Genomic DNA, 14,982 nt, shown 5'->3' on the forward strand with positions numbered 1-14,982 from the left:
CTCCTTTTTTCCAGATGGAAAGAGAGCTATTTACCTCAAATCGCATTTGAATAAATCCCATAAATCCTTTCAAAGTTGACTGGGATAAACCAATCAAATACCCCCAACGCTGGCTGACTGGCCCAATCAAAATTAGCATTCATACTTTCAACCTTATTTTATTCAAAAGACATCAAATAGCAAATCGAATTGCAGCCCATTTGTGAGGCTCAATTTGTTTGAGATAAGAAAAAGGTGGCTAATAGAGCGAGAGTGAGAAAGAAAAGGGGCTCTGCTGCAGTGCCATAATGTAATTCCAAACCTAACAAAAATATTTGATGGAGTAAACAGCGTGCCTTTGGTTCATAAACGTGGCAGATGATTCTATTTGCTCAACCAAAGAGAAATATATTATATATGACAGAAAAAGTATACATTAGATGGCCATAGGGTGTGGATGCCAATTATTTTTGAGATGAAACCTGCTTATCACACTCAACAGTGAGTGTGTGTATGTCTTCTTGTCTGCATGGGTGTGTGTGTGTGTCAGAAACAATTACCACATGGTCAACAACAATCAGGGAAATACTGTGGCAAACTGTATGTCCTACTGTTTTTATAGGCACTAAACATGCATGTGTTTGTGTGTGTAATAGTAGATTTTCCAGCGAGTAAGTGAAATATAGGAGGGAAACAGTGTTTCGGTACATGAAGAGAGACTTAAACTGAACAAGAACAAAATATCGCAAAGGTTTACTAATTTTAACACTTGAGTGTGACTGTATCCACCACACGGAGCAGTGGATAGTGAAACCTCATCTCTCTCCTCTCACATTACCCATCTCTGTCTCTGTTTTATTCCAACTGTCTGTAAATCATGACAGGCGGTAACCTCCAGCTTCCTCTTTCTGTGTTTTCAAAACAACAACTAACGGTCTCAGACGCTCATGTTTCCTGAGTTTTAACGCATCTCTCACACACACACACACACACAAGTATTACATCTGGCCTCCAAATTGCACTTCCTCCTTTGTGTCCTACAACCATAGCTAACCAAATATCTATTACACATTTGGATGAATATGCACTTTGTTTGAATACCTGTGTTTTTTTGTGTGTTGTTAACTAGTGGTTTAATTGACTCATTCATGTATTAATTCATTGTGTGTGCTTGTCATCAAGGTTATAACTGAATCTTACTACAATGAGTGTTTGTGGCAGTTAGTAAAGAAAGGGTGGACCCAGAAAATGTTGACCTAACAGGACAGTAGCTCAGGTACTGAATCAACTACTCAATATACCCTGTATACTTTTGACTTCTCTCAAACAAGTGTAAAGGGCAGATGTATCAAGGTTCAAGCAGCTGGTGAGTTTGACCTTGACTGCCCACCCCCGGGGCACCGCAGTGGCATGGATACAGCTGTTTTAAAGAGTTCAGAACGGGATTTAAAAAGCCGCGTCCTTGTCAAGGACATATTCAGATTTTTCATTCATATAAAGTGAGGATGTGTCTTTGACTGGCCAGTAAGATGCTGAGAGAATCCTACTGCCTCCAAGCATTGCTTTCAAAAGTCTAAACAATAATGCGATATATTAGCATCTGCATGTAATTTTTAAAGCAGGAAGCTACAAAGCACCGGGTCACACCAAGTTCCAACAAGTGTTGATTATTTTAATCAAAGAAGAAGAAATAAAAGAAGAAAACTGCATTCACCATTCTGTAACCACAAGCTTAGCAGCACCATGAAGAATAAGATCTTCAGAAGGAGCAGAGGGAGGAAATTCACTAAATACTGTATGTAGAATATTTGTTTTCTTTTCTAGCAGAATTAGCAGAGTGAGAAACGGTTATGTTTTAGTAATTCTATGAATAAGCATATTCTATTTACAAAATTAAGAGTTAATCCATCATCTGTCCAGATAATTCAAGAAGAAATAAACATTATTTTTCTAATGTTCATGTCTTTGACAGCTCTCATGAACGAGGCCTTTGGTCTGTTTTCTGAAACACTGAATGACACTGATTATTCAGTGACACAAAATAAACAAGTTGTAGATTTGATCAGGACTTAAACACAGCTCTTTTCATGGTCAAGTTTGAATTATATTTAAATTATGTGCATGACTAATGAAATGTTTATAGGATGAGGTAATTCATGAAGACCCCAAAAGCAGCATTTGACATGAATTAGGGTACAAGGTAGAGAGAACTCACTCAATTACATGAACGAGTTCCAAAGAAAATGACCATAAATCTCAATTCAATTACATAAGCATATTTGTGTATTGGTTTTAGAGTCTGCTTATACTGATGTAGTATGTAGATTTTAGATTCAACACCAAATAACTTTCAAAGAGTCAACAGATAATACTGTATATTGCATGTACTAAATGTCATGGAAGTGGGACCTCAATGTGTAGGACTTGCCCTTGATTGACCCGCCTGGGGCTCTAATAGACACACAGCCGGCTGTGCGGTGGGGGATTCTGCAAGCCTTCTCTTTAGGAACAGATGCCAGGGCACAACAGCTGTTCATCTGGCATCAAAGTGTCGAAGAACCTACTTATCCGATATCAGAACCTTCAGTTTTCCAGGAGCAGCACTTTCAGTTCCACCGCATATAAATCAAGTTTATCTGTCAGGATATTGTCTGAGATCCAGTCATTCACGTTGCTACTAATGTGGTATTTGTTTTTTTTAAAGATGACATTGCCATGATGCAGCATATAAATACCATAATTCAAATTCAGATGTTGTGATCGCTTGTTTTTGTGTCAGGAAGACAATGTACTCACCCTGGAAAGACTGTCTGGCTCTCTCTACCAGCTCCTCAATGGGATAGCTGGCCAAGTCTCCTCTGGCATGCTTCGTCTTACAGTAGGTACACGCATTCAGACACCTAGATGGACAGAAACAGAGGCAGTGAGAGAAAAGGAAAAGGCCACAGATTAAAGTTACAATCGTGCAACACTGAGCATAGAAATCAGAAAGCTTTTTGTGTTGTACTATGTTTCACAGCAAAGCGTTCAAAGAAGCTAATATTTCATGGGAATGTGACAATATACAATATGGGTGAGAGCTGGCACAAAATAATGATTCACCTTTATGTTTTCTAAAACTGCAGAAAGACATGTCATTAACAACATTTTCATTTGAATCAAGTGATCTGAACTGTGGGAATAGGAGGTACTGAGAAGAACACAGTGAGCATACAGATAAACAGACAAGATTGTAATAATGAAATCTATTCATGCACACTTTCATAATAGAGCAGAAGCAGGAGAAGAAAGCCGGGAGTCAAAAACTGTCCTTTCTCTCTCAAACTGTTTAAAAGGACTCCAGCTAGCTCCAAAATAACCGTGGACAGCTGTCTCTCAGACCAAGGCAAGCAGTGGAAAAATTAGATTCAATGCAGTGTTTTGTTTTCGAAAAGAAGAGAAGCTTAATTCAAAATGACCGTGGAAGGGAGGGAGTGAGACTATAAAGCAGAAAAATTAAAATAAGACAAAATACACAGAGCGAAAAGGAGACACACTGTCACACAGCAGATCCAAATGCATGGCATGGCGTCAACTCTAGGGGAGTCTTTGTTTAGGGTGAAGGGGGACTTTTATTCAAGTTGTCTGTTGTCAAGACCGAAAATAAGGGCGGACACTGTTAAAAGTAACAACTGGATCAAGCCCATTAGAATTTCATTTCTGACCTCCAATTTGTCACACTGGTTTAAAAATATACACAGTTTCTGTTACCACAGAAGTTTCATTTAACTCGCAATTTCACTGTGGGTTTAAATTTCGGGCAACAGCTCCAGTTAGCTGCAAGCTGTTGGGTGAACATGAGTTAAACATTGTAATTAGTTAAATGTGTTTGCCTCTGAAAGCAATAAGAAAAGAAGGGAAAAAAAAGATTAAGTTACTTTCTCTCTCTTGCACATGTTTTAGAGCTTGGCACCTATAGGGGTTTCAGTTTTCTGCAGTCAGATGAATCCAGCACCACAACATTTAGAGAGTAATCCTCATCACATTTGCCAAATGTATACTTTAAGTGATGTAAAGGACAAAAACATCCCACAAGTAGAATGTAGCACGTCAAGTGGTGTTTCACTAAAAGCCCCAATACAACCAAGCTGTGACTGATATTAGACTGCAGTCAATCTGCTCATGCAGAAAACAACAAGACCGTCTATTAACACAGCATTACTAATGTAAGCTTTTGACACAGAAAAACGCTGAAAAGCTCCAGCTCCTCTTAAAGGAGGAAATGAAAGTGTCAGAATGTTAAAACTGGCTTGCTGTGGGATTTATACACTACAGTGTGACGGCAAAAACATCTTACTAATGAATAATAACCATCAAATGCTGTGATGAACAGCAGCTAACAGGAGACTATAAAATCAGACTACTGTAGATAACAAGCGTAAACCCTGAATCTGTCCGTGACAGACATAACAGGGATTTCCAAGAGGCAAACAGTCCAACAACACACAAATCATGCTGGCCTTAAGACCCAATAGTTGTCATGTTTACATGAGGTGTATGTAAGTTGGGCAATGGGCAAACAGTCCAACAACACACAAATCATGTTGGCCTTAAGACCCAATAGTTGTCATGTTTACATGAGGTGTATGTAAGTTGGGCAATGGAGTCTCCATATGATTCTAAAGAAACAGTTTGCTAAATTGCATTTTTTTTCTGATTACAAGTACATGGTGTGATGTCTTCAACATTGACAGATCTTGTTGGAGCAGTGGAGAGACAGTCAGTGTATGCTCATAGTGAACTTGGTATTCTCTGGGAAAAACAGAGTGAGGCACTATAGACCGAGCTAAGAAAGACATTAAGAGAAAATTACTTCTCAGAATGTGCTAAGACATTACAGTTCACATACAGTGTTATGGCCACATATGAAAATGGCGTTGAAGATTCATTTAAAACGCATTTCCCAGAAGAAGAGTTACACAAAACTGCATGCTCTTCTACTACTGGATCACATTCAGACAATTCTACACATTCACACCAGGGCCAAGTTTTTATCACAGTCAACTACTGAGCAGAACAAGAACCATTAACCTGACAAAGAAGCACTGCAATAACTTTTTATTAGTGAAAATAAATGAATAAAAGAAGTCATCTTTTTTTTTACTGCGTTTACTGGACTGTGAAAGACCATCACAAGTGTCCACCGAAACACCTACAATATAATTCTGAAATCCAAACAAAATGCCAGGAGCACTTTTAATGTCACCATGAAGAAAAACAGAGAAACAGAAGAGAATATAGCTATCTATCCTTCTATCCATCCATCTCTCCCCTCTCAGGGTATTGCTTATCCTAGTTGAGGGCACTAAGGATGGCAGCTAGGTCACAGGGCCTAGCTGTGGAGAAAACACAGACAGATGGGGCCCTGTGTGCACACACGCACACACACACACCACCAGGGGGTCCATCCGTCTTAATGTGATCAGGCCCAGCTGAGTGGATCACACCAACATTAATCTCGAGAGACAGCCAGTGGCCTGCTCGAGTGTGTGTGTGCTCGTGCGCTTGCATCAATAATGAGTGTGTGTGCTCATGTGTCTGTGTGAGTGTGCGGCTGCTGAACATTTGTCCAGTATCACAACAACGCATTAGCAGATTCAACCCCTCCATCAGCCTAAACAGACTGCGACAAGTAGTCAGCACCCTCAGACCAACAGTGACTGAAGGAGAGGAGCGTTGTCACTCTCTCTGGCGGACACACACACGCAGGCACACACACACAGTTTGCTATGGATTCAAATTTTCTGTCTTCCAGAAGAGAAGTGAATCACTGTTCAATCTTATTTTGTTCCACCCAAATGCATCTAGAATTCAAACAAAATATTTCTCCTCCTTATTAAACCTCCATCCTTTCCTTCCTTTGTTTCTGTCCCACTTCTGTTTTGTCTCAGTTAATTAAACCGCAGAGGTAGCTGTTGTACCTGACAACAGTGTAGTTCATCAATGTGTTACAATGAGAGAGCCTACCTCCCCAGTGTGTGTAAATGCGTGCATGTGTGTGTGTCAGTGTGTGTATGTGTGCAAGAAAGAGTTGCAGACTATTGTGTGGTTGCAGCCTTGAAAAGGTAACAAAGAGAGGAAAACCCTGAGGTTCCTCTATACATATGTAAACCTCCCTTGACACTCTTTCTCTCACACACACACAAATATTGTATCACACACTTTGGATAGGCTCCCATATGCAGCATATTAAAAACGCAAAGAAAGAATTGAGCAGGAAAAGGTTTCTCAAAGATAAACATTTAGGATTAATTAGAAAACTGCTCTACGCATAAACAAATTGGGCCATGTGTGCATTTAGGCAACTGTGTGTGCATGTGTGTTCATGAGGGTTCGTATTGTGCGAGCTTGAAGATGCAATTATGAAAACAAAGCTTAAACTGCGAGGGGAAGTCTGAGCACTTTGCAAATTATGAGCCGAGATTATTCATTGCGCTTATTGTTGAGAGTGGGAGTGGGGTGGAGTGGGTATATGAGCAAACAAAATCTTAAAACTGCTATTATATGAATGAACAAAGCCACCAGGCTGTTAAGTTTACCGTTAGTGTCATCTCAAAGTCAAAGTGGAGGCTGCAGAATAATGTGGAGTCAAGGAACAAAGAAGCCTGACACAATGGAGTAAAGACCTATTTGGAATAATGAATAGAGGATGATTAGTTATTCTGAGAAAGGTTGGCAGCTAAACATTATTTGCCCTTGATACACTGTCATGAGAGATGGTTGCATTCACGTATATGGGAACTTTGCATGCCTCTGACAATGTTCCTTATACCTCAGATCTTATTAGGGGCTCTAATTTTAAACCACGATCAAGATTTTGGATGAACAGAAACTCAAGTCCTTATAGCTTGTTGTGGAGCTTAGCTTTCTTGGCTCACTTTTCATTAAATAACTGTGTTGATTAAGTAAACGCACTGCTGCAGAAGTACATAGAAAAGCATAAAAATCAGCTGTATGAGGAACACAAGTTATCACTTTATTGAGGTCAACCAAACAATATAAATATATCTGCTTTTTCTCAATGTAATTAGATGATGATGTTAACGGTGGTGACACAGGACATCACTTTGTACAAAACAAGCATGTCAGCAAGTTGTGTCATTGTCTGATGGATTAGCAAAGGGTTTACTTGAGTGTCTGAAGCTTTTAACAGTCTAGAAATTAAGATGAGAAACAGAGCAGCTCACTTGTCATTGTAGCTCTGGTCAGACTGAGAATAAAAAAACACAAAGCTCTCGCTCACCATCCTCTCATGTAATACTGTGTTTTGCTTTTTTTTTGCGTTGGACGTGTGTGTGTGTGTGTGTGTGTGTGTATGTGTGTTTTTCAAAAGGTGTCACATGCTGCTGACCTTGGATTTCTGTAAGTAGAAAAGGAGCCTCACTTGTTGTTTTGACTGGAGAAAGACAGCACGTGTGTGTCAGAGCGTGTACATGTGTGTGAAACAGTAACTCCATGTCTACATAGGAACTGTGAGTCTCAACTTCTTGTTTTGTCTGCAGATAGACCTCCAGACAGTGTTTGTACTAGATCTGTCACCCTATTGTTAAAGGACTAGAATTGTACGATGTTTGTTTATTATAAACCACTAAAGATACAGAAAAAGTCAAGTGGTACAAGATCTGACATGAAGATTTGAGGGCTGGCCATTTCACAGTGTAGAAACGTGATCATCTAACTTGTTGTCTGCCTTACTTGATCTTACCTACTGTCTCATTAACTGACTTCTTTACTGGCCAAGTAGGTAAGCATATAACTAAACCAAAATGTCTGCAGATACCAAGAGACGCTTAATAAGAACTCCTACATTCTACTTTGTGATTTATCTTTTTTTATGTTTCTTTGCTTTGTCAGAATCTCCCAAATCACTGACTGGTTGCTGTATCGGTAAGTGACCACAGGCCTGATTGAACACATACCTGTAAGCATGATCAGTGGACAGAATTGTGCTCTAAGTGCCACTGCTAAAATTATAAAATGGTTTTACAGAGATGCGTTACAGTTCTGAAAACTGGGACACACACATACTTTTTCGCGATCAAAAGTTGCTCTTAGGTGACGTCCCAGTAATCTCATTGGCTTAGCAATGCAAAGTCAGATGGTCGAACTTAAGAAATCTGACTGAACCTTAATAACTTGGACTAAGCATGACCTTTGAGCAGCAGGCCCACCCAGAGGTATCACTGCTACCACTGTGTTCTGCATTTTCATTCTCTGCACAGATAAAGAATGTCTCATACCTGTGCAAAGTGATTCGGCAGCTAATGATGAACCCTTACTGACTAATTTAAAGTCATACTGAAGGGGGCTTCAGTGTAGGCCTTGGATAGCATCACCACCGAACATACCAAGCGCCCGCTGATATCTGTGGGTCATAAAACACAATGCCTTTATTCGTTTATCTTAAGAGTTACTTGTGAATGGCAAGAGCTAAAGTTCCAGCGCACACATCCGATTCATTGTTGATGTAAGAACATAAAAGTCAAGAGGGTCACTGACTTAAGTGTCAGTGTTTCCTGTTAAAGTCTAATGCACTGGTGCCAACACAGTAAAAAAGTCTCATTGTCCACATACAGTAATTTGACTGTGCTGCATATGTGCACACAACCATACAGACAAAACGACAGCTTCATGTTTGAGTCACAGAAAGAAAACTTACTATCTGGGTAGATGATCCTGTTTGGATGATTGTGGACCATTTAACTCTTAAAGAGGAAACATAGAAAAATTGGCTGGGGTAAATAGTCTGTAAGATGGCCAGTTGTATGTGTATGTGTGTGTGTGTGTGTGTGTGTGTGTGTGTGTAAGCTCTGTTTGTCATGACATACTAGGCTAATTCAGTTACTCAGGAGTTCTGTAGCGTAATGCCTTGTAATGACACACAATCTCATTTTGTCCAAGGAGAGACATCAATCTTTTGGATTTACTGTGGGGAGCAGAGTCTCTCCTGGTGAATAAGTAGGAAGAACAGTGAACAGCATGTGTGTGCGTGTGTGTGTGTGTGTGTGTGTGTGTGTGTGTGGTGTGTGTGCATGTGTGTGAGCCATGTATTTGTGTGTTTGTGTGTTAAGCAGTGGGGAAGAGGGAAATGGAATAATATGTTCAGACCAGTGGAGCTGAAAACTACCCATACATTGGTTTGATAAACAGCAGGGAAGGCCACCATGGTACATAGCGTGAAGGGGCGTGTGCGTGTGTGTGTGTGTGTGTGTGTGTGTGTGTGAGTGGATAGGTGGGAACAAGTCTGCATATGATCATATGTGAGTCGAAAACAAAATAGAAAAAGAAAATGGGAACTCCTTTGTGGAGGTGGGAGTGTTTTTGTATGTGGTGTGTGCTAATGTGCAAAATCAAAAGAGACGGTGTGTATATTGTGCATCGATGCATCCCCACAATTGTAGACACATATGTACGTGATCAGAAACCCTTCTGTAAACACCCTTCACTCCTCTGTTACTCTACTTTTCTGAAGCACATCAGCACATTTTATCCTTCTGTTGTTGCTGCTTCACATCATGCATTTTCACTTCTGCTCCTCGGGGAAAAAACAACACAGAAAAGAAAAGATGAGATCATTGACCAACAAGAAAATGCAAACGCAGTAAAGTAGAGCAGCATAACACAGTCTGTATATTTGCTTTTAAGATGATAGAAAGATATGGACAAATTATCTGCAGTGAATATCACGCTGTGGTGATATTACAGACTGAATGTCAAACTGGAGCAAACACACCTGCTTTGCTTGCTGGGTATAGTGTGTGTGTAGGATAAATAAGGAAAAAAAAAAGAGACATTCTTTCTGTGTTCCTCTGTGGCATCTCAAGAAAACAGTGGCTCCTCATTCTCCGAGGCCTTATTCGCTTCCTCACTGTAATTGCCAGAGAAATTCAAATTATAAAAGAGCACATAGGCCCGATTCAATTTGCCTTTAACTCGGCTAATGACTTCCCATCTCGCCCGTTTCTCCCACTCTCTCTCTCCGTAGCACACTCCGTTTTCTCTTTAAAGCAAAGAACTCCTCTATCTTACAATGTCTCTACTATTCTTTAGTGATAGTCTTTATTATCAAGTGTGTCACTGATGAGCTGTGCTGTGTCTTTTTTACCCAGGCACGTCAAGGCCTCTGGCATCAAAGACACAATGTGCTGAGTCTGACTGATCTCAAAACAGAAATTGTTGCAAGGAGGGCTAAGAAAAGAATCCAGCAGCGGAGGTGTGCTGATTGCCAGAGACAAAGCAGAGGTCGACTATCAGGTGCTGAACACTGTCATCCATGTGCTGAAAAGCCTGAAAGATTGGCAATGTGATAAGAGTCAATAGAAAAAAAAAAATAGAGTATGTTATTGTTCATAAATTGTGTTCATAAATTGGAATTGGATGCAACAGTTAGGATGTAAAGAAAAAGGACTTGGTGTCATGAAGAAATTTCTGAGGTCTATTCAATAGGAGCTGATATTTCCATCATCAAGACCTGATTTTTCTGTAGTAAATAAAAGGCTGGCAGGCAGATACAGATAAAGCATGTTTTCTTGCTTCTCCATCATCACAGGCTGCATGGAGGCATCTGATTTCTTTTTACTATACAAATATATGTGGGAAGAAAAAAATAGAATAAAATAATGCAGATTATTTTGAGTTCTAGTTTCATCATCCATCCATCCATTTTCTATACCGCTTATCCGTCAAGGTCGCATGGGAGCTGGAGCCTATCCCAGCTGACTACGGGCAAGAGGCAGGGTACACCCTGGACTGGTCGCCAGTCAATCGCAGGGCCAACACACAAAGACAGACAACCACACACTCTCACACTCACACTCCGAGGGGCAATTTAGAGTTTTTGGTATTGTGGGAGGAAGCCGCAGTACACGGAGAAAACCCACGCAGGCACAGGGAGAACATGCAAACTCCACATAGAAGGGCCCAGACCGGGATTGGAACCTGGAACCCTCTTGCTATGAGGCACCACTGCACCACTATGCCGCCCTAGTTTCATCATGTTTATGAAATTAGTTTAGGAGACAAAATGTCGACTGCAGGCGTCTGTGTAAGTGAATGAGATGAGACGACCAGACCTTGGCCTCAATGACACATAATACACATATGACCTACTCCACTTGTAACATTTGTGTTCCACTATACAGCACTAAACACATATGCACATAAACACAGCAACTCAGCATTTAACCAAAGTTACCTGTAATTGGATTTAATAACAATTAAAATGATTAAAAAAACAACTAGACTATAAAAACACTATATAAATGTAAGTCCATGTCCATTTACTGACACATCAGGTCAGAAATAGGGCTGACAAAATATTATTCTATCAACCTCTTCTTTAATGTAGAAAGTCTGTCTCTGACACACAGGACATTACTGTGTGTCTGTGCCTTAACCTTGACACTGCCTGTTATGAGGCTTATTGTTGTTCCTCACCATCTAGATGTCTGTGACAACAAATTTACTTCTCTCACAGCCGGCCCAAGCCCTGAACATTACACCCGTGCCACAATGTTAACACAAATCTACGTAAAGGTCAGCAGCAAGGGTTGATAAGACCTATTATTCCTCTCTGTAGGCACTGAAAGTGGATGGAGAACTTGTGGCAGTCAGACGTAAATCACAGGAAACATACAGCTAACTCACTAGAGGCCTCTTAGCTAACACAAACACATTCACAATGTGTGCCAGCACACAAGCAAGAAGACACTTTTCTCTCGGTTGGCTTTGTTTCCATAGTGTGTGTGTGTGTGTGTGTATTGTGCTATGGTGATGTGATTGTAGAAATCAAGGAACTGGCAGAAATAAATCAATATACGTGAGAAATTAGCCACTAGCCTGCTCAGATACTTTATGAACACAAATGAATAGAACAGAAAAACAACACTGAATAAACAAGATTAGAGATTAATATTATGGAGCCTGAGTAAAGCATACCAAACATTCATGTTTAAAAAGGTATTAAATATCTATTCAAAACCCTAACAATGGCATCATGCAATATTCAACATGGCTTAATAGTCAGATTAAATTAGCTTTACATTAAGAAGATAAATATGTTACTGCTGGCACCAGAAGGTGAAAAAAGGGGGGAACTGAACAGCAGGATCCTTTAATGTTTTCTTCTATTCAAGAGATGTCAGCATCTCTATTTATCAGCCTTCTTGTACTGTAAGATTAACCCTGCATATATTTGAAATACACGGCTGAGGAAAATATCAACTCAAAAGAAGCAGAATACACTGCATTATATAATACTATGAAAACAGACATTTTAATGGTACAGGGATCTGGTTAGGATCAAGAATGTCTGTGCTATGCACAACTACAGATGCCAAACATAACTTTTATCATTATTTACACTGATTTTAACAATGCATCAGTCCCACGACTGTAGGGAGGAAAGAAACACCCCCCTCCCACACCTGCTGTCGATCAAGTAGGTTTTAGCAAAGACAGATATTATGACTACCAAAAATGTGACTAAATAGAACAGGAAAGAGACAGATGATGAAATGAAATGAGCTGTAACTGTGGAACAAAGGGCTTTTTTAAATGGCTGGCAGTGGCAATGGCTCACACATACAGCAAGAGCAAAATACACACACGAGTTTAATGACCCATTCGGACTGAGTGGTTGTAAATTCCTTGTTTATGACGCTGAGCATCACGATTCAACTTGTTCATAAAAGGGCTTTCAGTGTCACTGACAACACACACATATAGATATAGTAAGCACAAACGGGGCCTAAAAGTGTGGCCTAGGGCAAAACACACACACAGACATGCACCAGCTTCTTAATAGTATCAAGCATGCTAAAACTGGCACACAAAACAGAGCATTAGAAAGTCTTTTTTTTTTTTTTTGTTCTTGAAGTCTTTTTCCAGTAGGAGGTTGCATGACAAATGAACACTGCCCTCAGGCTTATCTGTTTGCATAAAGAAGCTGTGGAAGAAATAACAAGTAACAATGCAAAACTAAATGCTGGTGACTGGAACGTAAGCCAATTAAAGAGCAAAAGCCCAACGTCAGCTGCTGGAGTCAACAACAGAAGCACGATTAGGGTGGAGTTCAGTGGAACCACATCAGATACAATCCCATGTTGAAAAGCACCAACTGTGTGCATTTTTTCAGTATTTCTTTTACTCTCCTCATTTATAAGTTAACCTTAACTTTGTCTTTAAAAGCCGGTTAAGGTCCCTGAGACTCAAGGTCCATGGTATGACGGAGTTATTGTGCTGTTTTGCATTGGACTGAAAAAAAATAAAACGCTGTGGAGATTATTTAGTAAGTAATATTTGAGATTGGATTTATTAAACTGTCACCATGATATTAAAAAATGATGCCACAGACATGAGTAATTTTGTTTCACTGAATAAGAATCAAATTTTGAATTATTCAGAAACAACTGCACTGAAGGAAACATTTGCTATTCTATAACTGGAGTATCCTGAAATCCAGTATATACTGATCCTTCAAAATTTGTCCTTTACATTCATAATATGTCAATAATATTCACTATGTCTCCTAGAGATTGAATGAGTTATACTGAAACTACAAAAACACAACAGAATATAAGTTGATATTAACAATGCAACCGTCACATCATGCTGCTTTTCAAAGAAACAATCAGGGCTCATTAACATGCCGAGTAAAGATGACACAAAAAGTGTTAATGGCCCTGGAGAAACCTGAAAATGTTCCTTTAATACAAAGCCAGAGGGCATTTGAGGACTAGCTGGACTACGCTGAATTTATTTTCTGATGGGGATAAAATTAACTGGGTGGGTGGGGTGGGGGGGGCTGCCTAATTTGGATTTGATGGGTACAAATGAATTAATATGCAACTTAATGAAACTAATATTGTGATTCAATTTAAACAGGAAATTAAATTTTTATAGGTAGTCCCAGGTGAAACTTCATGGCAGGCTGTTGTGAGGACTTGCACTAATTTAGTGAAGGGGCTGGGGTACAGTAGGTTCAGCAGTCAGACCCAGAATAAAATTACTCTGTAGTGTATTTTAAAGTGAGTAAAAAGGCCTATGTTTAAGAATATGAATCCTTATCAGTCAAAAAAGGCAAACTAGGTTAAGGAGTTAAGGTTTTGTTCTATATAAATACATACAGAGTTACACGAGAGACAGCAATGTGACTATTGTTTCACCCCGTCTCAAGATTTCGCCACCGTCCACAGAAGTGCCCAGTGACCTGGACCTCTTGGTCGCTGGCTTTTGACAATTTTATAGTTTAAAATGAATCCTGTTCTGATTTTTAGCGTGGATCTACCAGATTGAACATCAATGAAATCAGCAACATGACTGGTGACATTATAATTCATTTGAGAAAGCACTGTTAACACTACAACAAGAGAAATAGTCTGCAGACATGCCAGCTGCTCTGTGAGGCTGTTTGAGCCAAATGCTCTCATCAGCATTCTAACATGTCATCGATTTAGCTTGTTCATCTTTGGTATGTTTTCTTATTCTACAGTCAGAAAAAGCAAATATTAACTACATTCCAGATTTTTATGCTCTAAGATTATTCAGGATTCAAGATTCAAGGACCCGCAGGTAACTTCTTGTAAAGCACTCCATCCTGTAGAATGACATCAACTTGACATTTGGTTTGACCACAAAAACCTTAAATGAACGCAACCCACAAACCGGGGACATTGAAGGCCACACGCAAACAACCAATTAATAGTTTTAAATGTTCTCCTGACGCAGTTTGGAGAACAAATGTAACTGATGTTGTGCATATGTGTGTCTGTGCGGCAGACAAAGATCCCTCTGTTTCATCAGCTGACAAATGTCACCACTGATGTCATTACTACCTCAAAGCGATATTTAAAACAGATCATGTTAAAAACAGAACACAAAAAGAGCACATTTTCCGTCTTCTCCGAAGCGCAAGCACACACACACACACGTTAAGAAAACAATGACACCAACATGCAACCAAAT

The 14,982-nt window shown here is 39.7% G+C and overlaps 1 protein-coding gene across 2 annotated transcripts in view; it reads right to left on the bottom strand.

The window, feature by feature from the left end:
* The window catches only part of cdkal1 (CDK5 regulatory subunit associated protein 1-like 1), a 204,867-nt gene that overhangs the window by 116,903 nt on the left and 72,982 nt on the right, over positions 1-14,982 (bottom strand). For both annotated transcript variants that reach the window (XM_046399649.1, XM_046399650.1), the window contains exon 8: positions 2,776-2,879. In XM_046399649.1, the coding sequence (XP_046255605.1) occupies positions 2,776-2,879 (104 nt within the window). The remainder of the gene's footprint in view (positions 1-2,775; positions 2,880-14,982) is intronic.

This window comes from Scatophagus argus, chromosome 9 (assembly GCF_020382885.2).
Source record: "Scatophagus argus isolate fScaArg1 chromosome 9, fScaArg1.pri, whole genome shotgun sequence".
Classification (NCBI taxonomy): Eukaryota; Metazoa; Chordata; class Actinopteri; family Scatophagidae; genus Scatophagus; species Scatophagus argus.